This window comes from Nematolebias whitei, chromosome 9 (assembly GCF_014905685.2).
Source record: "Nematolebias whitei isolate Nwh7 chromosome 9, NemWhi1, whole genome shotgun sequence".
NCBI lineage: Eukaryota > Metazoa > Chordata > Actinopteri > Cyprinodontiformes > Rivulidae > Nematolebias > Nematolebias whitei.
Window position 1 is genome coordinate 48,531,640 of NC_056506.1, and position 27,959 is coordinate 48,559,598.

Here is a 27,959-nt window from a genome sequence, read left to right on the forward strand (position 1 = left end):
ACATTGTTGGATTATTGAGCATGGACTTTGGTGTTTTGAACCACTTGGCATGGCTGTCTCAGAGGAGTTGACGGGGGAGAGGGTGGGCTCGGAGGCCATTTTAGCACCAGCAAATTTATTTTTTATTTTTTTCACTTTGGGGTGTGCTGTTTGTAGAAGTCAGTTTGTTGGTGTCTCCTCAGATCGAAGAAGTCCTTTGGATGAAGGACGAAACATCTCAGCAAAAAAAGAAACCGTCCAGACGACCTGACTGAACACTGTTGGATTATTGAGCATGAACTTCAATATTTTCCACTGTGACTAAAATGAATCACTGTTATTTGTTTTTTACGTTTATAACGATGAACTTTATCAGAGTTGTAATTTCTTCCTGACTTTTGCCAACTTTTGATTCGTCTCGTCCTTTCTCTTGATTCCTCCTACTTTCTGTCATCTTTTTCTCCTCTACATTCCCCTTTCACCGTTTTTCTGTCTGTCCCTCTTCGTTCCTCCTCTTCTCCTCTCTCGGCTCCCTTTGTGCCCGCAGTCGCCCGGTTGGTGTCCGTGTGTCGTTGCACTGTTTGTGCCTGAAAACAACAGCTGAATAAGCACACACTCGCACACGGGGATAACACGCACACGTCACACAGCTGCACAGTCAACAGCAGAAACCTGCTGTTGTCGAAGAGCGTTTAACTGCTGCGTACAATTTAAACATGTACATTTTTCTTTAAGGAAACTCAGGTGCATGCAGGGTTTTATACCTGCTGCTGTGGGTTTGCTTTACATTTTGTGCCCAAACTGGTTTCCGTTGACAAGGTGTGTTCCTATTGGTCCGTGTCCCACACTTAACAGCAATATCAAATTACAGAACAGAACGTGCTTGTATAGTTTGTGTATGTCAACGTGCAGTTTCTGTTAGCGCGTCCGTTTTCTTTTTGTTGGAGAAAAGTCCTTTGTGATGGAAAGTGTTGCTGCATGGCACAGCAGTTTAATTATGCAATGAAAAAAATGCTACTTTTCCAAACACTTGATGTAGAGTATAAACATTTTTTTATTCTCTGATTATTATTCTACAAGAAATACGTCAGATTAAAGGTATATTTCACATATTTTTCTGCAGGTAAGATTCTGACTGATCATGTGCACCCCACAAAAAGCAATAAAAAATCTGAGCTAGTCCCATAATAAGTGTTTTATTAGTTATTTTCAATAAATAGTTTGTTACGATGTGTAAGAATGGCTAATTTCACCGCTTGCTTTTTACCATAGTTTTGCTCTTTTGCGCCAATGAACATGACGTATTTGTGTATTTATTATTTTTTGGTATGAAGTCAGAGAGCTGTAAGGGCTTAAATAAAAACAACTGGGCTCCTTCTCCTGTTCTTTCAGTTCCTATCATGTGTTGGGAGATGGAGGCTTGTACATTCTTGTTAGAACAATGACAAAAACAAATGGAGGATGGAGGGTGGAATGGGACAAAATAAATAAACGCACAATAATTAAATGTATCATTTAATCATTCAAAACATCATTAAATCATTAAATATACAATTAATTAATTCAATTTCCCATGAAATAAATAAATGTACCTTTTAAATAATGACATTAAATAATGAAATGTCATTTTCAAGATTTTTTTTATTTTAAAAGTACATTTAATTATTTCACTGTGTATTTATTTCATTGCTCTCTTGTGATATGGAGGGCGGAATGTGACAAAATAAATACATAATAATTAAATGTATCATTTAATTATTCAGGACTTGCGACCCGTCCAGGGTGTACCCCGCCCCTCACACAGTGATTGCTGGACATGGGCACCAGCAACCCCCGTGACCCAAAATGGAATAAGCGGGTAAAGATAATGGATGGATGGATGGATTTAATTATTCAATACATTGATAAATCATTAAATATACAATTAAATGATTAAATACACAAGTAACTAATAAAAGGTAAGTTTATTTCATGTTAATTAATTGTGCATTTAATACTTGTATATTTAGGGATATATTGGATAGTTAAATGATGCATTTAATTATTATGCATTTATTTATTTAATTTAGTCACATTCCGCCCGCCATAGCTGAGGTCATGCGAGGCTCTGACCCACTCCATCCCTCCATCTTGTGAGTCGTTTGCGTCGTCGTCACTTGCTGAATGTTTTGCAGCGAGGCCAACATGTGAGTTGTTTTGATCATACATGTGAAGGAGTGAATGGTTGTGGGACTGCCTGGAGAGATGAGTCAGGGCTGCAAGAGACGTCTATGAAAGTTTGGTCCTGAGGTCCCCCCCCCCCGCCCGCTCCCGTTGGTTTATTTTGCGTTCAATGTACAAATGTGTTCCTTCACTCTTTCAAACCCTGTCCATCTAAAGTGTGAGCATTACTGTTCTCAGTGGTTTCCTTTGTCCTAGACGTGTAGATGAAGATGATCTGCTGACCCTTGACCCTGCACCAACACATCGTCACCAACATGTGCAGTCAGAGGGTGAGAAAATTGGTCCTAGAAACAAAAAGTATCACAGAAGCACTTTAAAGCCAAGCGTGTCGACATTTTACACTCAGCATATTGTATTTACAAGAAAACAAATTAATTCACCTCATTTACCTGCACCTGCAGCTTGTTCGAACTTCAGGCCAATCTCAAAACTCCCATTTCTTTCTAAAATCTTGGAGAAAATTGTTTTTAGTCAACTAACCAAGTTTTTGAATGTAAATGGAATTTTTAAGATTTTTCAGTCAGGATTCAAACACCTGCACAGCACCGAGACAGCTTTAGTAAGCGTCTGTAATGACATTCTGCTAGCGGATGACTCTGGTCAGTCTGTGATCCTGGTACTCCTCGACCTTACTGCTGCATTTGACACGGTTGATCACAGCATCCTTATGTCACGGCTAGAACACTGGGTTGGGATTACAGTGGTGGCGCTAGAATGGTTCCGTTTGTATCTGGGTGACAGGAGTTTCTGTATTAACTTTGACAATCATTTTTCTGCTTCTGTCCCTCTTTCCTGTGGGGTCCCACAAGGCTCCATTCTTGGACCCCTTCTGATCTCATTGTATCTGCTCCCCTTGGGGTCAATCCTGAAGAAACATGGTATTTCGTTTCACTGTTACGCCGATGATTCTCAGATTTATCTGCCTTTAAAACCAAACAGTTCCTGCTCCATCCACCCTTTGTTAAAATGTCTTGATGACATCAAGACTTGGATGGCTGCGAACTTCTTGAGTTTTAATGATCAGAAGACTGAGGTCATTGTGTTTAACCCAAGCTCTGCCACTGTCACTGATCCTGTAAACCTGGACTCCCTTCAGCCACATCTAAAGCAGTCGGTTACCAATCTCGGGGTAGTGTTAGTCTCGGACTTTAAGTTTAATAAACAGATCAACTCTGGTCTACAAAAAAGCTTCTTTCAGTTAAGGCAAATGGCAAAGCTTAAGTCCGTTCTGTCCAGATTCGACCTTGAAAAACTAGTCCATGCATCTATTACAACCCGGCTGGACTACTGTAACTCACTTCATGTTGGGGTTAGTCAGGCTTCACTCTCACATCTCCAGCTCGTACAAAATGCTGCAGCTCGGGTACTAACAGGAACTCGCAGGTTTGAGCACATTACTCCGGTTCTGTCCTCCCTTCACTGGCTTCCTGTACGTGTCAGAGTTGATTTTAAAATTCTCCTGCTGACATTCAAGTGCATTAAAGGCCTTGCACCATCATACCTCTCCGACCTTCTTCATCCGTATACTCCTTCTCGGGCTTTGAGATCATCAGACCAGCTGCTTTTGGCCGTACCAAAAACCAGCTGAAGCTCAGAGGAGATCGAGCGTTCTCAGTCGTGGGCCCTAAACTCTGGAACAATCTGCCCATCAACATTCGACAGGCCACCTCAGTCTCTGCTTTTAAATCTCTCCTAAAAACACATCTGTACTGACACATCTGTACTGACACATCTGTACTCATTGACATTTAACACAGGGTGATTGGATTTAGATCTAGTTCTTCGTTGATACTGATTCTGTTTATGCTTTTGTTATTATTCCTATTTAACACAAGGTCATCAGATCTGATTTAGTATTTCATTGTTTCTAATTATGTTTTCGGTTTTATATTTTTATTCCATGTGCTGTAAATATATCTTGCTACTTTTTATTTGATGTTGTGATATTTTTGTTAAGCACTTTGGTAACAGTTTCTGTTTTAAATGTGCTCTATAAATAAATCTGACGACTTGATTTAGAAGAAAATGTTCAGGGTTAACTACAACAAACTGGTTTGCAGTTGGTTTGTCACAACTTGATCCACAAAATGTCAGTTCGCTGCAAACGCAGTAAAATCTTTACAGTCTGTTCAAAGTCAAGCAGGCAAAGATGGAATGCCACCTCTGGGTTGGGAGGGAGCCTTTGCTTCGAGAAGATGAGTTTTAGTGTCTCGGGCTCTTATGAATGAGTGATGGTAGGTAGTGTTGATGGATTGTGGCCCAGTCTTCAGTAATGAGGGCTGCTCCACTCTGTCGTGGTGATGAAGGAGCTGAAAGGCAAAGCTCTTGATTTACTCTCCTACCTACATTTTAACTCTGATCTATGGCCATGAAGTCTGGATCATGACTGAAAGACCAAGATCCCAGTACAAGCAGCTAAAATCAACTTCCTCAAAAGGATGGCCAGGCTCGGTCTTAGAGATGAGGCGAGGATCATCCAGGGGAAACTCACTTCTTCTCAGCATCAAACGGAGTCAGTTAAGGTGGTTTGGACATCTGATAAGACGCTGCTTGGGCGGCTCCTTCTGGAGGTTTTCCAGGAACGTCCCACTGGGAGGAAATCCCAAGACAGACCTAGAAAATGCTGGAGGGATCATGTATCTTCTCTGGCTTTGGGATTCCCCAGTGGTAACTGGAGAGTGTCACTGGTCACAGGATTATCTGGGTTTCCCTTCTGAACCTGTTGCTTCTGTGACTGGAGCACAGATCAGCAAAATCCAGTGGATGAATGATTTATTCCATTTCACTGCAAACACGTAAAAAAAGCTTAGTTTCCATAATGGAGATCATAACTGTAGAAAACATGTTGAAATAAATATTTTATAAAGAATAACAATGGATGGGTTATCAGCTCTGTGAAGGCGTAAGCCCGTCACCTTGTTACTCTGAATTTCAAACCATGGATCGACTCGAAGCAGTGCCACTGCTCTGAAGACTCGCAGTGAGCTGAGCGAAAGAGAAATAAAAATGTAAGTTGAGTGGAAGAAATCAATTAACTATGTTGCAAGCGCCGTGCAGATGTTGCAACAGTTTAATCAGCACCAAGAAACAAGTGCAGAGTGAAGTGTGATAACTCTGTGACCCACTTTGTACAAAGTAAAACTTATTTATTTTAGTTATTTAGAAGAGAGAAGACAGAACTGTCTACGATTTGAATAAAAAAAAAAGGGTTAAAAACAAACTTCTGGTCGAGGTATTGTTTGTTTGTGTTTTTGTTGTTGTTTTTATTTGCTGTGCTCTCCAAGAACTTAATAAAGTTCTGTGCAGCCAAGTTGTTCTTGCAGAAATTTGACTTGTTCTTTTGCTGTTTACTTTCACAGATGATTCTTGCAAACGAGGCACGTGTAATAAAGTTTAATGACATGCCTTCTTCTTTAAAGAAACACAAATCAAGGCACCCCCCCCCCCCCCCACACACACACACACACAGGTTGGACTTGCAGTGCAGTCTCAGTTTCTACAGTGACATGGTTTGGAGGGCTGATGACTCTACAGCCCTGGTCCCACTAAAGGAATGTCAGCTATGTGGCCTAATGGGGCCACATGAGGCTTAACAGTCCGGTGGTACAGCCATGTAGAAGAGACGAAAACTGCTCTCTAAAATGTCTGAACTATAGTACTGGGATGTGTACTTTCACATCATCTTACTGGTTTGTCTTTAGAGTGGAGTTCATGTAAAATCGTCAGGTTGACAAGATGATGAGGGAAGGATTAACCAAAAAAAAAAAAAAAAGTTCGGTAATACAGATGTGGATTTGTTTGTACACTTCCCGCTCACTGAAACAATGCTTTATAGCTTGTAAAAAAATATTAATTTAAAAGAAAGTATCCCATGTTTATCTGCATGTTTTTAGTATATGATAGAGGAAACAAAAATAGTCAAATTATTTTGTAAAGATATTCTAAAATATAACAGGCGGATTTTGTTGGTTTTCTAATAGAAACTGATAATATTTGTATTATAGTCGTGTTTACTGAGAGTTTGACCAACGTTGTTAAGATGTTTAAGGTTCGTGGAACTGCAGCCAGCCTCCCAGAACATGGACGCAACTGGACATGCGACCCCTGGTTGATTAGATTGATGGTGCAGATGGTAGAAAAACAGCCAATTAAAACATCCAAAACCTTTCAAACCAAACTCCGGGGTCAAGATACGTCACTTTTTGAGTTATAATGAGCTCCATGGAGGGAGGCCCAGGAGGACTCCACTACACAAACAAACAAACAAACAAACAAACAGGAATTCTTCAAAATGCATGTTAAGCCCAACATTTAAGGAGAAGTTTCTGGACCTGATGAGCCAAAACAGACGTTTTTTTTTGCCTCCAGTCACATCAGTTGTGTTTTTGTGATTTGTAGTTGAAGGGCACCAACACGCCTGTAGATGGACGATCATCTCGTACATGAACATGAAGTCAGTTTGTCTGTTGGATCAGTCGTGTCAGAAACTCTGTCAGGCGGTTGTTTCTGCCTGCTACAACAAATATTTCAGTCTGATATGAGTTTTAATAAACAGTTCATCACTGAGCTGTTCTCACTGAACAATGATGACTTCTGTTATTTAATGTCTTGATGTCTGATGGATGTTTTTTGTGCCTACTGACCGTGAAACATATTGCCCCTTGGGGATAGTAAAGATTCTTGAACTTGAACAGAGTAACTTTTCAGTTGCTGTAATCACTTTATTTGATGCTGTGGTTTAACTTCTGAAAGTTAAAATTAACAACCTCTAAGCCCTGAAACGCATCTGATTAGTTTTGCTCCTTACTTTCACGTCTTTCTTCGTCTGTAGCAGAAAAGGCTCCGGTGGCTGATGCTGAGGAGGTGCAGAAGGCGGACGTCTCCTCCACGGGGCAGGGCGTCATCGATAAAGACACGCTTGGCCCGATGATGTTGGAGGTAGGTTGAACCAAACTTTGTTCTTAAAATATATCCATGATAATGCAGACAGTGTGATATTATTGATTGTCTGCTTTGTTTTTTTTCTCATCTGTGAGCACCACTTTTAAATCATCTCCTTTAACTTGTGGTGAACCGCAAGGATCTATGTTAGGGCAACTCAGAACTTGTCCATTAGTGATATTATAATATATTCTATTATATTATAAATTAATATAATTAGATTTATATATTTATTTATTTATTATATATTATACTATTATTATTTATATTATATACATTTATATTCAGATCTCTCTTGTAAATGAGTCCCCGAGGCTCAATGGGACTAACCTGTATACATAAAGGTTGAAAAAATAATTTCAATAAATATTTACAAAATTAACCACAAAATTACCTTTGAGCCATTACCACACATAAAGCAAGGACATGTTTGATTTAATAAAATCTGTTTCTACTTCAGTCCAGTCTAGTTAAAATTCAGTTGATAATCCATAATCCAATTCATTCTAATTAACCTTTATAGACTCCAGTTCATTCCCATTTCTGTGTTATTAAGTACACTGCAGTTCATTCTGTTTCAATTAAATCCTATAATCACCTTGTTTGATCCCAGAATGCAAATAAATGTTATTCACGTAAACGCCTAGTAAACCAACATATCATATAATCTGCATTAAATTCTCCGTTATCCATTTAAATTGGGCTTTACTTTCATTTGAATTATTTCTCAGTAATCTCTGTTTAATGTTTTTATCGGATCTGCAGGTTTAATTTTCTTCTATACTTGATACATGTGAACTTTGACATTTTTACAGCTTTTACAATTCAGGGAACATTGGTAAAAGTTGTAAGTCACTAATGCTTTATTTAAAAAAAAACATATCCATGGACTTAATTTTCTTTAAAAAGCTTTAAATGGCACAATCACAGCAGTTCAATTGGACAAAATGCAGTTGTCGACAGTAGAAATAACCCCAGGGAGGCTGCCAGTCTTCTCTTTGGTCACCTAAGAGAACCTTTGGAGCGTCTTTCGGACTAAAACGGGCGTTGAGCTCCACGTGACTCGCAGAGATAAGACTTCCTCCGACTTGGGCCTGCTCGACTTTCTGCGTGTGCACAAGTGTGAGGCGACGTTTACCACGAGACCCAGGGAGGTGTAAATACCTTTGGGAAAAGCCAGATTAGAAAAGGAGTTGCGGAGCTTCACATACACACAAAGACTATATATAGCATTCAGCAGCAGCAGCGTTGGCTGAAGCGTCTGCTTAAAGTCTAAAAGATTAACATCAGTGTAGCCAAGACTATTTCCATTCTATGCAAATCCACCGCAGTGCGGTGAAGGGCCTGTGTGAACAAGGAGGGTTAACGAACAAACCTGTTTGCATGTTTGCGTTAATAAAAAAAGAAGTTGGACTGAGAGGAGCCAAACACTGAAGAACGTGCACGCAGAGACTGAAGCAGGTTAATGAGCTAAAATAGTTCCCGTTGGACGTTAAAGTTTTATCTTCTCTAAAATTAACATATCGACACTTTTTAACTTTGTCAACCCTAGATTTATTTTTTCAAAAGAAGAGTGTTTTGCTCCTGCAATAGCGTTCCGTATTTTCTGGAGTAAAAGTCGCATCAGTCACAAAAAGCATCACGAAGACGGGAAAAACATGTAGAAGTCGCTTTGACTTATAAGTCACATTTATTATGCATTTATTTAACGGTCAGAACAGCTTCATTTCTCCTGGGTGGCACGGCACCATCCATCGATCCATCCGTCCGTCCATCCATCCATCCATCCATCCATCACGACCAAAGCTGCAAGCTCTCCAGCGTTCCTCCTCCTGCACCAGCTGAGTGAAGCGAGCGTGCACGGGAAGACTCGCTGTTGCAGTTCTTGGACATTTAAAGCGTCTGTGAAAAATTGCATTATGAATATGGAAAAGAAAATGTATGTAAGTCGCAGGACTGACAAATCTATCCAAAAAAAAACTGTGACTTATACGCCGGAAATTACGGTATTTATGATTGTGCTTTGATATTTATCTTCGTTAGTTTTACACAGTTTACAGAAGGAGGGATTGTGGGTATTTAAGAAACGCAGTCAGGCTTCTGCAAAGCAGCTGCTCTGGACAAGCTGAATTATTTTTGATTGCTTTCTATCAAAAAGCAGAAATGTGTCTGCCTTCATATTTGTCTTTAATTGCAGGGTGGAAAAAAAAAACTGAACCAAGAGCAGTTTATATTTCTGTAATTAAAAAGGAAATAAATGAATGAAACGCTTTCAGAACCACCTCGGTTTGGAGAGTCAAACGAATGCTCTGTCAGATTAGGGCCTGTTAAAGGAGAAGCCATTTTAACCATGTTCTATAAAACCACTCAAACTATTCTTTTAAATTAACGAAACTAAACTCAAACTTCCCGTCTGCCTTGTTGCGTTTCCCTCTAACTCTGTCACTTGTCCTCTCCGTCCTCGCCGTCTGTGCCCCCTCAGGCCCTGGACGGCTTCTTCTTTGTTGTCAACATGGAGGGCAACATAGTGTTTGTGTCGGAGAACGTCAGCCAGTATTTGCACTACCAGCAGGAGGAGCTGATGAACACCAGCGTCTACAGCGTGCTGCATGTCGGGGATCACAATGAATTCATCAAGAACCTTCTGCCCAAGAGCCTGGGTGAGACGACTTTTGTTACCACGGTGACGATTTTTACCAACAACGGTAAAACCCACTTTCGATGAGTTTCTAAATAACTTCTTAAAAACGAACTAGCCAGAGTGCTGCTTTCTTATTAAAAGGAACAATGCAAATGGCTCTATTGCCCGGATAAATAGGTTTTTAGGTTATCATGCCACCTCAGTTAATTTGATCTAAAAAGTGTAAAAGCAGGAGAGCCATTCAAAAAGGAAAATTATTTTTTCATGTCATGATTAATATGATTAATAGTTTGTAAACCCCTCAGGGCTTCCTATATATATGCGTAATTATGTTTTGTTGTGCGTTTTTCTTGTAACTTTTTGGTGCTGATGCTGTTTTGGATTTTGCCAACATGTGAAACAATTTGTTTTAACATTGTTCAACAGTATTTTTATTATTTTATAAACGCATGGGAACATTTAGCCCTGTTAACACATGTGCAGCAGCGTTAAAAGTTTAGCTGCAGTTACAGCTGCACAACCATAAAGTGAAATCAAATGTCGGCGTACTTTTTCCACTCACAAACATGTTCAAGTTTTTAAACTTGGTTCTTTTCATTACTCAGTCAAGTAAAATGTCAAACCACCTCCTTTTATTATCATTAGTGTTTTTGCAGTGCATCAAATGGCAGTAATATTTTTATCCCCTAAAGACCAGAGGTGATCATCCATCCATCCATTTTCTTCCGCTTATCCGGGGTCGGGTCGCGGGGGTAGCAGCCTAAGTAGGGAGGCCCAGACTTCCCTCTCCCCAGCCACTTGGTCCAGCTCTTCCGGGGGAATCCCGAGGCGTTCCCAGGCCAGCCGAGAAACGTAGTCCCTCCAGCGTGTCCTGGGTCTTCCTCTGGGCCTCCTTCCGGTGGGACGTGTCCGGAACACCTCACCAGGGAGGCGTCCAGAAGGCATCCTAACCAGATGCCCAAGCCACCTCAACTGGCTCCTCTCAACGTGGAGAAGCAGCGGCTCTACTCTGAGTCCCTCCCGGATGATCGAGCTTCTCACCCTGTCTCTAAGGGAGAGCCCAGACACCCTACGGAGAAAACTCACTTCGGCCGCTTGTATCCGAGATCTCATTTTTTCGGTCACAACCCAAAGCTCGTGACCATAGATGAGGGTGGGAACGTAGATCGATCGGTAAATTGAGAGCTTCGCCTTTTGACTCAGCTCTCTCTTCACCACGACAGACCGGTACAGCGCCCGCTTCACTGCAGACGCTGCACCTATCCGCCTATCGATCTCACGCTCCATTTTTCCCTCATTCGTGAACAAGACCCCGAGATAAACTGGTTCCAGAGCCCGAGTCATGCGTAGAGGTGAGTCCGACTATTTCTAGCCGGAACCTCTCAGCCTCACACACCAGCTCAGGCTCCTTCCCCACCAGTGAGGTGACATTCCACGTCCCAATAGCCAGCTTCTGTAGCCGAGGATCAGACCGCCAGGGTCCCCGCCCTCGGCCACCACCCATCCCACATTGCACCCGACCCCTTTGGCCCCTCCCACAGGTGGTGAGCCCATGGGAAGGGGGACCCACGTCTCCTCTTCGGGCTGTGCCCGGCCGAGCTCCATGGGTAAAAGCCCGGCCACCAGAGGTGATAATGTTCTTGTCCAAACATCTCTTGGTTTCTTTGTAACGTAAAACATTTCATGATCCAGTGGAAGGGTTTTAAAGAAACTCTCCATAAGTAGTGACTGGATGGATTTCTACAACGGATTTGCTTTGAGTCAACCCAAATCAAAATGGCTGCCACTGCTTGTCAACCTTAACAAACACAAAAATGGATGTAACTGTCACAGACATTGATCTAAAATGTGGCGTGGTAGGAGCTGAACGTCATCCCCAACACGCACCCCGAGCTTGTGCAGAACTTAATTTATCTGGTTGATCAAAACTTGTGTAATCTTCTTGGCATAAGCCGAAATCTTTCATGCAAAAGGTGATGGGCGATATGCATTCCTTCAAGGAACTCTTTTTGCTGTTTGTCTTCCAGTCAATCATCGGAGCGCTGATTCGTCCAACAGGAACAGCCACACTTTTCACTGCCGTATGTTGGTGAACCCTCGCGCCGACGGTGAAGCTCAGCTGGCCCCTGAGCAGCCGGACGCTGCGCAGCAGAAGTATGAGACCATGCAGTGCTTTGCCGTCTCTGAACCCAAGTCCATCAAGGAAGAGGGGGAAGGTAAGCTTTTTGCTCGACGTCTTTCCGTCTTTTGATTCATTTTAACTTGCCTTCCTTTGCCTTTTACATTTGGTCCAAATGTATTTATAATTTATCTTTCTCCATTTAATAAACCTTTCCACGGTTTTGCTTTTTCACTCCTTCGTAGAGTTATTTTTCTGTAAAATTCTCCTTCTTTGCAGTTTGTTCTTGACTTCCTGTCATTTTCCCATCAATCTTCCCGGCCCTGCCCTCCAAGTCTCTCGTGTCCTGTCCTCCTTCCGTCACCACTTCTCTCTGCAGTCCCTCCCATCCACTGAGAGAGACTAATTAGTGTGTGGCACTTTGTCAGATTCCCATCTAATCAAATCTCTCTCACACACACACGTATGCATGCATGCACGCACACACAAAGGGAGAAGAATGTGTCTGCCACTCTAATTTTAGACCGCTGACAACCAGATATTGTGCCAATCTCATCCCCGACATGAGGAGAATATCTGGTGGACAGATTGAGGGCTGCAGGTTGAAGCTGAGTTGAGTTCAGATTTTGTTGGTGTGGAGAATTATGGGAAGCTAGTTGTAAATGTGAGAATATAAGTTCAGTTGCTGCATCATAAAAATGACCTGGCAGAGCAATCAAGGTCTCATCTGAGGTCAAATGCACCTGGTACGTTTTCACAAGTCATGGAATTCCAGTATAATTATTCTGCACAAAAATGAGGTAAACACTGAAGCTATAACAAGTTCAGTTCAATTCAGTTTATTTATAAAGCGCCAACAGAAGTCGTCTCAGGGCACTGAACAGAAACATTCATATATAAAATAATAATTGAACATTATTTATCTGAGGAGCAGCTTTGAGTTTAACTCCACAGAACTCGCATCTTGAGCAAGCATGAAGGCGACAGTGGAAAGGAAAAACTCCTTCATGAGGAAGAAACCTTTAGCAGAACCAGGTTCAGGACAAGAGGACCATCTGCTTCGACCGGCTGAGTTCGTTAGGAACAGATACACAATGGCAGGTCAAGAATCGCATGTTAAGATAGAAATAGTATCAAATGAAAACGATTAAATTTTAACAATTCATTTAAGGAAATGAGGTCAACTTGTCCTCTAGTAGTCTAAGCTGAAGACAGCATGACAAGCCTACCCCAACTATAGGATTTATCAAAAAGGAAAGTCTTAATCCCAGTCTTTAAACTGGACAATGTGTCAGCCTCACGGACACAAACTGGAAGTTTGTTCCACAAGAGAGGAGCCTGAGAACTGAAAGATCTTCCTCCCATTCTGCTTTTGGAAACTCTAGGAACCGTGAGTAAACCTGCAGTCTGAGAGCGAAGCGCTCCGTTAGGAAAATATGGAACATTAAGATCAATAAGATGGATCTAGGTTGTTGAGAGCTTTGTAGGTTAAAAGCAAGATTTTGAATTAAATTCTGGATTTGACCGGGAGCCAATGGAGAGAAACTAAAACTGGAGAGATATGATCTCTCCTACTAACTCCGGTTAAGACTCTGGCAGAAGAGAAACGAGGCCACCCAAGAAAAGAGAGGGATCCCACCTAAAACCACTCACCAAAATGGGGAAACCAAATCCAGTGTTGCTGTGCAGTAAATTACACCCATGCATCCTTGGATTCATTGTTTGCCTTTCTGCGTGTAGACGCTCTACTGTATGTATTTATAAAGCATTGCTGTATTTTTTTTTTATCCGGCATGCAGACTTCCAGTCCTGTCTCATATGTGTGGCAAGAAGAATTCCTGTCAAAGAAAGGCCTGTGATGCCGGCGTATGAGAGCTTCACCACGCGGCAGGACCTTCAAGGTAGGTCTGGTGGAAGAGTCTCTGCTGTCTTCAGGAAGATGCTGGATCGGGCTATTAGTTTACATACATACCATTAAGATTTTCTCTTTAAAACTCTTTGAAAATGTCAAAATTATACTAATAAAATTATATTGTTATAAAGTTAACTCATTTCAGCAAACTAAGATTAATGCTTCAAGGAACAAGGATGGCAAACACCAACTGTAGAACTGCAGCAAAAACCAGAAAACCCATTTAAAAAAAAGAAACGGCCTTGAAACGACTTCAAAACAGCTCAACTAAATATCACAAACTGACTCGTCTTTAAAGTTAGTCAAGCTTATGTTGTTTATAAATCAGTTTAGTTATTTATAGTAGGGGCCCCGATGGCCTTAATTTTTGGTGACTGGCGATCGGCCGATACTTACATGAGAAAACGGTTTTACCGATTTGTTTTTTTGTGTAGTTTTAACAACAATTGTCTGAACTTCTTTTATATTTCAGAGCACGACCTCATGGCCAGTTAAAACAAGTTTGTATTGTTTCTAGGATATTGTTCAATGGTATGTTTTCAATAAAGTAAGACTGGAAAATTGAAGGTGCATTGGGACCTTATAACACCTGACGGTGTCGCTTATAAAACAAAATCGGTATCGGCCAAAATCAGAACCTGCAGGTCAGACTTTTTAGAAATCTGTGATCGGCCAGAAAACTGCAATCGGTGCACCCCTAATTTATAGGTCTTTGTAGTAACAGTTTAATGTAAAAAAATGTTTACTCACATAATCAAGATATTGGTCAGAAATTTGTAACGCATAACAACATTTTAGTCTCTTACACTGGAGTGTAATAAGGCAGCAGGTATTTATTGTTTTAGATGTTAAGAACTTGAGCTGGTTGCACAAAGTTGGTGCTTCTCGCGGTGGCCATTCTTGAATTCTGTATGTCCAGGTAAGATCACTTCATTGGACACCAGTGTGCTGAGGGCATCTATGAAGCCAGGTTGGGAAGACCTGGTTCGGCGCTGCATCCAGAAGTTCCACCTGCAGAGTGACGGGGATATGTCCTTTGCCAAGAAACACCATCAAGAAGGTTCACAAAAAACTTTCTGACATTTTCTATTTGTTAAACAAAATGCTGTTGTATAATTTACAGATCATGGGTATAAATGTCACTTTCTTTGTGTTCTTCAGCTTGTTCCATTTTACATTAAAAACTGTTAAATTTAAAAGATAGGTCTTTTGAATTTCAACAGTTTTGTGATTTAAGGCTTTATAATTTGATGATGCTTGCAGAAAGTTTTTTTTTTTCTTCTTTTAAATAAGTGAAATTTCACTTTGTGTTTCATCCAGTGTTGAAGAACGGTCACGCACTTAGCCCTCTTTACCGATTCTCCCTGGCAGATGGCACCATCGTCTCCGCTCACACAAAGAGCAAGCTGGTCCGATCTCCAGCTACCAATGAACCTCAGCTCTATATGTCCCTGCACATCCTGCAGAGGTACCACTTTTTCCTTACTCGCATCAATACTCCACAGATATTTAAATGAGTCCAAAGGGCCTGGAGCAGTCATGTTATCAAGATCTGCCACCAACCTGGAAACACCACTATCAGCAAGTTGTCTGTTATTCCCCCCCACATCAGGGACATGTGACCCAGCATCCATCTGCTGTTAGAAACATTCAGGGACAGGATTTATTCTGCAGTTAAAACTGAATTTCATGGGGTCAACAATAAAAATATGACATTTTACTTCCACAAGCTTTATTTTCAAAATTATCATCCGGTCTTTAGCACAATGAGAGTTTTGTAAAGTTGTGTTTGATATGTGGTTAAACGTTTCAGACGCTGTGGGGCCTCAAAACAACTTTGGCTTCACACTTCTGTGTCTTTTTGTGTCTTCCCTGTTTTGTGGTTCCATTTCACCAGTTCCAGTTACGCTTAACATCTGCCAATAATCCTTGTTTCTTTCAGGGAAAATACTGGAGGCCTGACTGCAGACATGTCTGGTGGCCAGGATGTGGGGAAGTCAATGACCCCAACCAGTGTGAGTGGAACCTTCCCCTCACCTGATGCCAGTGTCACCAGCAACACCCATCACTCCACATCAGCCCCCAGCACCCCGGGACGTGGCTTTGGGACTGTACCAGGACGAGCCACCACTCCTCAGGGAAACTGCCATGCTCTGAAGCTGGACAGCCCTTCAGCCCAAGGAAGTCCAAGTGTCACCTCAGGGGCCCAGAATGCCATGTTGTCACCATGCCATCGCCAGAGTCCTAGCACGGCGGCTAGCAGTAGCACTTCTAGTAGCCCTCACCTCCTCCAACGTCCAGCTGGTTCTTTCTCTCCTGCAGCTGGATTTCTATCGCAGTCTGTGTGCAGCAGCACAGGAACTAGCCAAGGGTTTAACTCTCTTTGTGCACTGCAAGCTCTCAGCCAGGGTCACAGGATTTCTCCAGGGCTCACTGAGGGACAGCGTTCAGAGTCGCCTGACCGAAAACTACCAGCTCTCCAGAGTCCCCTACACAGTACAAACACTGGTACAGCACAACTTTCCAAGAGCAATCCCAGTTTAGAGGCAGATTTATTTGGACCTTTTGAAGAGCAGGAGGATTTTTTGTCGCCTCATACCCAGGTTGGTGAACAGGACGAGGAGAAAGATGGTGATCTTGACTCCTTGGGAGGTAATGGAAACCTTGGAGAGCTTGGTGATGCATCAAACCGCCATCTTAACAACAAAGGCCACACCAAGTTGCTCCAGCTCCTCACCACCAAGTTAGAACCCTCTCCCAGCTCACCATCAGGGTCTGTGGGGGACGACCAGAACTGTAAGGACCAACTGTGCAGTGTGTCAGGGGCAGGACTTAACAACCAGTCCACTTCATTAAAGGAAAAGCATAAAATTCTCCACAGACTGTTGCAGAACAGCACTTCACCTGTGGAGTTGGCCAAGCTAACCGCTGAGGCTACTGGAAAAGACCCCATTGGTTCAGAGTCTGCGTCTGGGGAGACCATGGCTGTTCTGAGTGAACTCTGCATAAAACAAGAGCCAGAGAGCCCCAAGAAGAAGGACAACGCACTGCTTCGCTACCTCTTGGACAGGGATGATAATAGTATTCTTGATAAAGCCATCAAGATGGAACCAGTTGATGGACTGAAACTGTCCAACATTAAGACGGAGAAGCCAGAAGCAGGTTTTACTTTGGCTGATCAGGTAAGAATTTCTTCAAGTCCTCAAAATTAACTCATTTTAAATGAACCTTTGTCTATTTTACACTTTCAGACCCATAACTCTAAAAAAGTGATCGTATCCTAAAGTGCACAATCAGGTAGCATTTATAAAGCAGTGAAAAAGAACACTATTCCAACTTCTCCCACCCATCAGGTACTAAAATGAATTCAATATAAACTAGATGAACAAGACACTATGTCTTTTTATTTTCCAAAGCTAAGCCAAGAAGCAGAAAGGACGTGTTCAAACTAATTACACCCCAGAGACGTTGTTAGGATTTTGGAACATCAGCCCAGCTCAGACAGTTAAAAAAATTTTATACAACCGTTGCATCATTTAAAATATTGTTTAAAAAGATTTAACACCAATTTGCATGTGTTGTTTAATTATTTTACCAATTAGTTTTGAAACCATCAAAAAATCGTTCTTGGTCAACTTTGGTGTCCTTTTATTAAGAGTCAAAGTAAAAGACAAAGGAAGCTTGACACTGATCGTCAAGATAAATGTGAAACTGTATCCTGCAAACCTTTAATGTTTTTTATTCACTCAGATATTTTACTTTGTGCTCCTCTTCTTTGTTAAGGCTTGTAATGGAGCTATTAGACAATTAATCTGTTTTTCTCTGCTTTGAGCGTTGTGTAAGTCAAACTGTATTATCTTTGTTGTTGTTAACTACGGTAGTTTTTGTACTGATAAATTTATTTTAGTTACGGTAGTCCCTCGCCACTTTGCGGTTTGTTTATTGCGGACTCGCTCTGTCGCGGTTTTTCAAAATAAGACTGGACATGACACACAATTGCTGATTGATGGATGAGCCGCATGATCGGCATGGATTTTTAATTTAAAATAAATTATGTAAAATTATTTAGCACCTTTGTGCAGCCCGTACTGCAGGATAAACTTCCTGCTGCAGCTGATCAACTGATCTCCGTGCAGCGTGGAGAAGTGGGCGTGGCCAAGAATGCTTGCAGGTGGCAAAGAGCAGAGGAGGCAGGGAGCTGAAATCATGACATTCTGTGCTCCTTTAGAGCGTTTAGAGTTTAGAAACGTTTAGAATATTGGAGTGTGGGAAGGTTCAAAACACCTTAATATATAAATATATATAAATACTAAATAAACTACTAATTACTACTTGTACTACTATTCCTACTTTGTGGTTTTTCACTTATCGCGGGTCTTCAGGGTACGGATCTACTGCGATAAACGAGGGACTACTGTATTTGTTCTTCATAACCCACTCTTTTTTTTAAATGTTGCTTCGGTTTGTGTAATTTTTGTGGCTTTCAGTCAAAACCTGGTCTCTTATACACGTTTGTTCTTTTCTTTTTGATTTGATACTATGTTCGGGACCATTGCAGTGATTCATGATCCAGTTTAAGTTGCTGCTGTTGGACCAATAGTTGTATCTGACTCTAAATTGATTTTGTAAAAAGACAAGGTGACATTTGACAACACTGTCCCCTTGTCCTGAGGCTGCAAAACAAGCCCAGATCATCACTGCTCCACCTCCGTGCTTGGCTGTTGGTTTGAGAGGTTTTGCGCCGATACGCTGTGTTTGTGTTTTGTGGAACGTAACACAGCAGTGTTTGTTTACAAATATGTTTTTATTAAATCAGTTCTGTGTGTATTTTTCTTAACGTGAATCAAATGTAAACTGACAGGTCAGTTTGGACGCATCAAGTCTTAACAAATCGATGGAGTTTCAGCAAGAAACGTTTTTAAAGCAGGAAGTTGTGTTTAAATCCACTGACATGGGTTGAATGTATTTGTTTTATTGTTGTAGTAACTTTAAAAATCGCCTTGTGTTTGTGGCCGTTCAGTCCTCAGATTTCTGTGCGAGCGTGTGTGTGTGTGTGTGGGTGTGTGTCCTACTGTACATCACGTATGACCTCATTAGTTCAGACATTTTATTTTTAGCTCCTCCTCTATTCATCAAGCAAACGCCGTAGGAAACGATCTCTGCCTGCTCTCTTTCTGTGTGTGGGGGGTGGAGGGGGGGCGTAAGTTAACTACATAGCAACACATAGTTCCCACACGTCTCGTCCTGAAGTGGAAACGCCACTTTTCCGCCATCATAGTAGGCCATCACTAGAAAACGACGATCGCTATGATTTTCAGATAAACCTAAACAAAGTGCGTTGATGCTCGACGTGCAACAGAAAGATCCAGAAATCGCTGCAGAGACGACGCAGACAAGTTGCCTCCGCTCATCATGACATCGTTGGTTATTGAACACGATGAGCGCCTACATGATGGAGGAGCTTCACGGTCTGAAATCCATGGACATGTACGATCAGTGTTTTAAAGTTTTTGTGAAGGACGTCTGAACTGAGAGCTGCCTGGTTACATAAAGGTTTAAATTCATAAACAAAATGTATTAACATGACCTCACAGAATGACCAACTCAGGGCTAGAACCCAGAACATTCATGCTATGAGGCAACAGTCCTAATAACCACTAAGCCATCGTGATGCCTATAACTCATAAACACTGATGACTAGAATATTTTTATGACATTCTGAGGCGTGCCAATTAAACTAATGCTTAAAATTACAACATGGGTTTCTCTGTGGGCAGAGCGAGCGTTTACAGTGTGGAGGTTTAGCACATAGCGTAGCTGAGCCAACTACAGTGGAGACGTTTTCAGTCATGAACAGAGGATTTCCAGCACACATTTATAATCTGACAATGTTTAACAAAATCATTTAATGCAGACATTTTTGTTTACGGGATAAAAGTGATCGGAGCTGATTCTAGGCGTTTTTGAAGGCTGGTCCTTGTGGTCGATGTTCTGCACTCGGCTCCGTTTGAGGTGCTTCGCATTTCCACATTTTTGGGAAGTAGTAAAAACTGAACTTTGCCGAATCATCCACCTGGTTGGAACATCCTCAACATGAAACAGCCATTGTAGTGCACGTAAAAAATGCTCCTCGGTGGTCAACCTTTCTCGCTCGTGACTGGAGCTGTTGGAGACAAAGTGCCCAGATGTGTCGCATGAGAACTACTGTATGTATACTGAGGGTTTCCATTACTGTCAACGTTGTTGTCAGTCTAGTATCATAACTTTTCAGTTTTATTTTTTTTAAAGACCCTTTTTTAATTATCTTATAAGGCTCTGATGGCAATGATCACCATACTCCCTTTTGTTGAGTTGAAAACTTGAAGGTGTGTTCAAAACTGTTATTTTTTTATTAAAAGTATATAATTCCTGTCAACTTCTGCGCAATGAGTGCATCGTTACACAGTATAACTTTTAGAAAAGAGGCAAATGTTTCGTTATTAATATTTATTTGAAACACCTGAAACTAAATTCACACGAGATCATTTCTGTTTGTATCTTTCATCATACATTTGCCTGATTTCTGTTTCGTAAGACGGAATATAATTTAAACCATGTAAACAAACTGATAGTGTCAGTGAGTGATCATGTAAAGTGGTTTTGATCCGAACACTTGAAAAAGAAACAAAGACATGTGAAAATAGGATTCAATAATTCAAAGTGTCTCTGTGTACAACTGGAAACACGTTTCCCTGAGCAATGAGTTTCTTACTTTGCTGTCCACAACGAATGAGAAAGAAAAATATTTACAAATGAGACGAATCCAAAAGTACCAACAAGGTAAAATGTTCAATATGTATTATCAATTAAGAGAAAATGTATAAATGTGCAAAGAGGTTAAGCTGAGTGACAGGAACATTCAGTTATTTATGAGTCTGATGGTGTTTGGAACGAAGGAGTTCTTGAATCTGGAGGTGCCTTTCACTCTGTGTCTCTGGCCCGAGGGTAGAAGTGTGAATACTCCATGTTGGGGGTGAGCGCGGTCCTTAAGGATGGAGGCAGCCTTCCTGTGGACTCTGCAGCGGTAGATGTTCTACAGACAGGGCAGTGGAGTCCGGGTGATCTTCTCAGTTGTCTTCACCACTCTCTGCAGGCTGTAGTGCTGCTGTACCAGCTGTGATGCAGCTGCTTAAGATGCTCTCAACCGCACAGCTGTAAACGTTGCTGAAGAACTTAGGTGGCATGTCAAACTTCCTCAGTCTTTAAGGAAGAAAAGCTGCTGTTGAGTCTTCTTAACCAGCTGTGTGGTGTCCACAGTCCAGGTGAGATCCTCGCTGGTGGGACGCCCAGGTATTACCTTCTCTACCGCACGCTCTCGGATGAACAACAGTTGATGAGGTCTCCTCTCCTTCCTTGTGTCCACTATCAGCTCCTTTGTTTTGTCGGTGTTGAGGGTGAGGTTTTTGTCCTCACACCATGACTCCAGGTTGGCCACCTCCCTCCTATAAGCTGCTTCATCCCCCCAGTGATACGTCCTTTGTGGTGCAAGTATTCCCCTGTTCACCCACAGGGTGTAGAGGATGGGGCCGAAAACACATCCCTGTGGTGTTCCAGTGTTTCTAATGATCCTGGCTGAAATTTTGTTGCCAATCCTGACTGACTGGGATCTGCCAATCAAGAAGTGTAGGAGCCAGTCACAGAGGGTGGGGTGTAGGCCAAGTGTGGATAGTTTGTGGGTGAGTTTCTGGGGTTTGTTCGCATTGGAGGTGGAACTGTAGTCCACAAATAGCATCTTGATGTAGGAGACTTTATTCTCCAGGTGTGAAAGGGGTAGTGGAGGGCAGCGGCTGTGGCAGTGGAGGTTGACCTGTTGAACCAACTGGCATACTGCTGAGGATCCAGTGTCTAGTATGGTCCTCTGGATGTGGACCAGCGTCTCTCACAACTCTTCATAATGATTGGAGTTCTCCTGGCCTGGAACCATTGAGGCAGGTGGGTGGGATGTTCTCGAGGGCGGGGACAATAGTTGTGGTCTTGAAGCAGGAGGGGACAGTGCTCTGGCTGAGGGACAGTTCGTAGATGAAGGTGAGAACATCAGCGAACTCGTTAGCACATGCTCTAAGAGCCCGTCCAGGAACGTTGTCCGGTCCTGTTGCCTTGTGGGGGTCGATCTTCCTCAGAGCTTTGTGTACCTGGGTTGATGAGACTGTTATGGGAGAGGTGGTGTGTGTGTGTCCTCTGTGTTGTATCAGTCTTCAAAGCAGGTGCAAATAAAATTTCTATTGTAAACATCAGTGAAATTTGTACATTTTTAGTTTTTCACTGACAAGTTGAAGACGACTAACTTTAAATGTAATATGGGGTTGAGGCAGGGCAGCCGACTCTGGACCCAAAAGTCCCAGGTTCGAGCCCCAGTCTTTGCACATCTTGTGGTGTCTCTGAGCAGGACACCCTATCCCCAACTGCCCCCGGGCGCCTTCAATAGCTGCCCACTGCTCCACCTGAGTGTATCCCAGGTGCGATGGGTTAAATACAGAGAGACAATTTCACCTTTGTATGGGAACATGCAATGATGACAACACATAACACATTATTATTGTTTTAAAATATTCTGCTCATAGAAATTATCTGTTAAAAAAAATTAATAACAGTTTTAATTATTGTTGCTGCTTCAAGGCCTCTGAGCTGGAGGACCTGCTGGAGGATCTCCAAAATGGCGGCCAGCAGCAGCAGCAGCACCTGTTTCCCAGTCAGCCACCATCCTCTTCCTCTTCATCTTCCTCATCGACGGCGCCGCCTAGCTCCTCGGCGGACAAACAGACCATCATCAGCGACATTCTGCAGCTGAATGACAGCAGCAGCTCCCCCAGCCAACACAGAGCCTTCCCCACCGTCGGCCCCGCAGGTACGGTTGCAACAGGACGTTTGATTTCTGAACTGGTGAAATTTGCATCCCATAACAAAAATGAAACGGTCATTTTTCATCCCACAGGCTTCAACAGTGCCAGACCAGAGCAGCAAGGTCAAGGTGCTCCTCCAGTCAGGAGCATGTCTCTGGACAGCAGTATGGGCTCCAGCCCCACCAGGACTTTCCCCCCTCAACACAGGAACAACGGACCATACTCTTTACTACACCAGCAAGGCATGATGGGAACCCATCCGGGCATGACCAATCAGGCTGGGGTAGCCAACACAGGTAAAGAAGAACAAGAAGAAAATTGAGACTTACCTTTTCCCACTGATTCAAAAAAAAAAGTAGAAGTGTGTTTCATTTACGTAGATGAGATTAGTTAAATAGTAAATGAGTAAATATAAGGGCTACAGAATAAAAACTCTTCAAACTTAAATGTTTTATTGATTTTAATTGTTTTTTTATTTATTTCTGAAACAGGTATTCGAGGCTCCATGCAGCAAGGCTGGGGTCCTCAGGGGCCCTTAGGTGGCACCGTGGGGCCAATGATGGGTCAGGGGTTTGTTCGTATGGTCCCCAACATGAATTCTGCGCTCCCCACACGAGGCAGCGCGCCACCCGTGTCCAGAGTCATGGCCAACATGCAAATGATGGGCAATGGTGCGCAGAAATCAAACCCATCTAAAACCACCTGTCGGAGCGTTTTGAGTTGGTTTTAATATTTGTTACATCTTTTATCCCCCCAGACCTGGACATGGCCGCCCCTCCTTACCATCCGCAGCATGCGCCGCCCAATCAGACAGCTCCGTGGCCCGATCGCATGATGATGGATCATTATGGAAACCAAAGCAGGTTTGGCTTTCAGTTCACCGAAGCTTGAAGAGCCCGAGGAGGGTTAGTTCGGCTGAGTTTAGTGTAACTGTGTCACTTTGCAGGCCGTCGTACGGCATTCCTCAGGAGGAAGGGGTCGGTTGTTGTGGCTCGGGGCCTGAAGGCCACACGGACGAGGGCGCCCTGCTCAGCCAGCTGTGCTCGGTGCTGAAGGACTACGAGGGTCTGGAGGAAATCGACAAGATGCTGGGGATCCCAACGTTGGCAGGACAGGTGGGATTATTGAACAATATTTAGAAGTTTAGTCATCGTTAAAGTCTAACCAGGGGCAGGGTGGGATTGTGCAATTCGTGAAAGTTGTATATTTTTTCTTCAATCACAAATAAAGAACGATCAACAACAACGGTAAAAATGATCCGACGTATTGTTACGAGCGCTCTAATGCCCCATAAATGCTGCAGCTCTGCTCCGCTGCTCAGAAATCACGACAATCGTCTTCTTACACAAACTTAGTTTATAACAAGATTCAGTGTCTAAACGCTGTGAAGTTCGGTCGTTGCATCATGACTGAGAGGAAATACGACGACTCGCAGTCGGACTGAAACAGGCGGTTCATATTCTGCCTTTTAAAGCTGCACCTGTTCAGGTGAAACGTGTACAAACCATGATTATAGTTTTAAATAAAGTCTGTTAAATGTGTTTTGAAGCAGCTGAAGACATTGAAACTATAGAAACAGATCATGACCATCATCTTCGTCAGAGAACAGAATTACACTATTTGTCCCGCACTGATGTTAAAATCTAGTCATTTTTAAGTTCATATGTGAAGAAGTTTTTATTTATTTACAAAAGGTAGAATTGTTTCCATGTTTTCACAAGTAATTTCACAAAATAACTTCAAGTTTTTGTTAATAAATGACGTCCATGCTGAATTTTGAGCTATTTTTAGACGCTGTGCGTTTTATGAAACAGTCTCCACCCGTCTCTATGTCCTTTAACTTTCTGTTGTCCCGCCCGAAACTTCTGCTCAAGATAATTTAACGAAACTTCATACGCATATGCATCAGCACTCCAGCTCCAAGGTCAAGGTGACAAATCAAGGTCAAAGTTAAAACAAGGTCTTTGCTTGTCCGGGCCGTTGCTGTAGATGACTTTAATATCGACGGGCGTATAATAATGTTGTTTATAATTAATGTCATAACTGTTGAAATTAAACTTTTTGCTTTATCTTTGTTGAAATGTGTCCATAGTTGTGGCATTTAGGAAATGTTACAATGTAATTATGAGAATGTAATTAATCCAACATATAAAAAAGACGCATTGAATCATAAAACATAAAATTTAGAAAAAAAATGGGGAGAAACAGATTTAGTAAAGTTCTTCAATACTGTAAAAGTACACCGGTAATGTACAAACACTGTATTTATTTCTAAGTTAAATAAATACAGTGTTTAACTCAATGAATAATTGATTTCAATAACCCTGATAACAATATTGATCAAAATATAATTGATTATAACTGAGCAGCTCTAAAGCACATTCTGCCAGTTTAGCCCTAATATTTATAAACCATTGTTTTTTCAGCTGAACTTCAGTGTTAATTTCTTCTGTACACTGTAAACATTTTCAACAACTAGTTGTCCAAGAAAACTTGATGATAAAAAAAGTTAATATGTCAATATATATAAGTTAATATATTGTTAATAAATTGATCTGAATCCCTGCAAATGATGCTGCAAGTCCTAAAGCTGCTGTTTGTACAGATTTCATTAAGTTCTGGTCCCCTTCCAGGGCCCTCTGTCAGATCAGGAGCAGTACCTCGGCTCCTCGGACCCTCCATCCAGCCTGAAGCCCCCCCTCTACAGTCAACACTACGGGGGGCAGCCAGGTTACGGCGGCATGCCTCCTGATGGCAGGTACTCTGCTCCATCCATGGGCGGCCACATGGGGCCTCAAAGAATGGGACTTGCAGGGTACCCCCCTATGATGAGGATGCCTGGTGGCCTGGGACCTGGGGGGGCCACTTCAATGGTCCCCCCGCAGCCCAACAACCTGAGGCTGCAGCTACAGCACCGACTCCAGGCCCAGCTGGTAGGTGGCACCAAACTCTTTAGTTCTTTTTCTCTCGGAAAATAATGTCTGTGGTTTTTGGAGGAGACAAAAGTATCGGGTCATACAGCTGCAGTTTATAAACGTTTTAAAGAAACGGTAAAATTTGTTTCTTCTTAAAACTAAATTCACAATTTCCTTTAAAGTGCAGCAAATACAGAGTCCTATTTAAAAGGATTTACCAGAACAAACCAGCAAAACAAAAACATGCCGGAGTTTTCCTGCTTCTTTACAATAAATACAAACGCATGAATTCACCTAGAAATAATTCGTTAGTCCTGATCTCCCCGTGTTTACAGTTAACCTGCGTCTTTAAAGAGTCCATGATGTTTTAAAATCAGACACCCAGCCTCTTCTTGTTAACCCTTGGTGTGGTCCGTCAGCACCTAATGGTGCAGGCTGCCCCCTGGTGGAGAGCAGAGGGAAGACAGTTCGTTTAAACCTTCACCGAGGCAGAAGATGTATGGTGGCATCTTTTTATGTTTCTGCTGCACCAATAACTCCACAAAACCCCAACATTTTAACTGAACGTGATGAGAAAACTGGACCGATACGTTCCTAAGACTTGAAACTCTTCCTTTAAGGACAACAAGGAGTTGAAATGCGTCCTAAGTTCGACTGCAGAGCGAGCGGCTTTGTGAGAGTTTGGAGCTCCACACTTTATGTTTGGAGTTTAACGAGAGAAACCAAGTGCAGTTGCTTTGTTGCTGAAACTCAGGGTTAGCTACAGAGTTGTGGACCTGCTTTACAAACTAGAATTTCTTCCAATTGCTAATTAATCAAAGTAAAAAACTGCATCAAATAAAACCCAATTTAGGACTAGGCCTGTCGCAATAAACAATAAATCAATTAATCGCACGATAAATTAAAATTATCAACCACATTTTCGTTTATCGGCTTTATCGTTTTTTCGTGTCTCTCTTTCTACTGAAGACACTGGACGACAAAAAGATCAACTTCTGTGCTCTTCACTGACCCCTCCCTTTCTCTTTTCTCTATAAAATTCATTTTAACAATCCAAAATTGCGTTTTTTGGATCATTAAAGGCAGCTAAGCTGAGAAGCTAAGCTACGAGCTAAGCTAACAGGTCGACCTCAGGGGAAAAACCCTCCGTCTTGTCGAAGCTCCAAAATTCACGGTTGAAACCTGTGCCTTCGTGTAAAAAGTTGTTTTTCTTTGCAAAAATAAGTTGAGAACTTGTTTACTGGTTTTTTTTTTATTTAAACCTTTGTGTGAAAATGCTAAAGAGCTCAATTCACACCGAGCGTTCGCCATTTTGAGAACCAAAAAACAGGAGGGAGAGACAGCCCATGTCACGTCAAGGGGCCTCCCTCCCATTTTTCTTAAAGTGACACGCTGCTCGCTCCCTCACTATCCATCCTTTGGTTCAAACAGTCTTATACTGCCATCCAGTGGTCGAAAAAAGGTACTACGCGCAAAAATTAACAAACATTTCTTCTTAAATTTGACAATAATTACTAATTATTATCAAATTTCAAACAGTATTATCGTTTATCGCAATAATTTCTGAGACAATGAATCGCCAAGTAAAATTTGTTATCGTGACAGGCCTCCTTAGGATTAACTAACAAGTGGACAGTGAACTGTTATTGAAGTAAGTTATCAATAAAGGTATTAAATTATTAGTAGTTTTTCAAATGTAGTTTTATTCAAATTACTTGTTGCGCTCTGAAGTTTGATTAGAAAACGCTGTTAGATTTACAACAAATGTAATTTTTTTAATTACAATATACATTTTATAAACTATTTAAAATATTTACATCTTTCACTGAAATTCTGTTTGTTGTTTTTATTTGAATTATTTTACTGCAAATGGAATTTTTTTGTAAAGATATTTCTGGCATTTGATGGTCGTAATCACAAAAATCTTTTATTAAATGTACACGTATTTTTTTGTGCTGCACAGTACTGGGAGTACATTCAGTGTGTGATATTCTTGTTTATTACTGCGAGGATGGTATGAGTTGATGAACTTTGACTCATCTAACCCTGGTGTGAGCATCAAGTCCAGTCAGTGTCTGTCTGTTGGATTGACCAAAACTAATATTGGGATGCAGAACACGAACGCATGATACTTGAAATATAAAAATTAGGGATGCACAATATTGGACTTTTCCCCGATTTCCGATATATTAAAACATATTTGGCCGTCATTTTACATCGGTGAGTTATTTTGATGGAACGTCCGATATTTAACTTTATCGCTAATATCACCCGATACTGATACCATGCCGATAATATCGTGCATCCCTAATAATAATCAATGATTCATCGCAGCCTTCGCAGTGTTACT

The 27,959-nt window shown here is 41.8% G+C and overlaps 1 protein-coding gene across 1 annotated transcript in view; it reads left to right on the plus strand.

Moving 5' to 3' along the window:
- LOC119415256 (nuclear receptor coactivator 2) overlaps nt 1–27,959 on the plus strand; it is a 64,526-nt gene that overhangs the window by 33,161 nt on the left and 3,406 nt on the right. Inside the window, exons 4-16 of the mRNA XM_037682428.1 lie at nt 7,034–7,140; nt 9,626–9,803; nt 11,812–12,000; nt 13,703–13,804; nt 14,735–14,875; nt 15,136–15,283; nt 15,758–16,997; nt 22,471–22,699; nt 22,787–22,990; nt 23,186–23,365; nt 23,452–23,557; nt 23,641–23,809; nt 25,328–25,627. Coding sequence (XP_037538356.1) covers nt 7,034–7,140; nt 9,626–9,803; nt 11,812–12,000; nt 13,703–13,804; nt 14,735–14,875; nt 15,136–15,283; nt 15,758–16,997; nt 22,471–22,699; nt 22,787–22,990; nt 23,186–23,365; nt 23,452–23,557; nt 23,641–23,809; nt 25,328–25,627 — 3,293 coding nt within the window. The remainder of the gene's footprint in view (nt 1–7,033; nt 7,141–9,625; nt 9,804–11,811; nt 12,001–13,702; nt 13,805–14,734; nt 14,876–15,135; nt 15,284–15,757; nt 16,998–22,470; nt 22,700–22,786; nt 22,991–23,185; nt 23,366–23,451; nt 23,558–23,640; nt 23,810–25,327; nt 25,628–27,959) is intronic.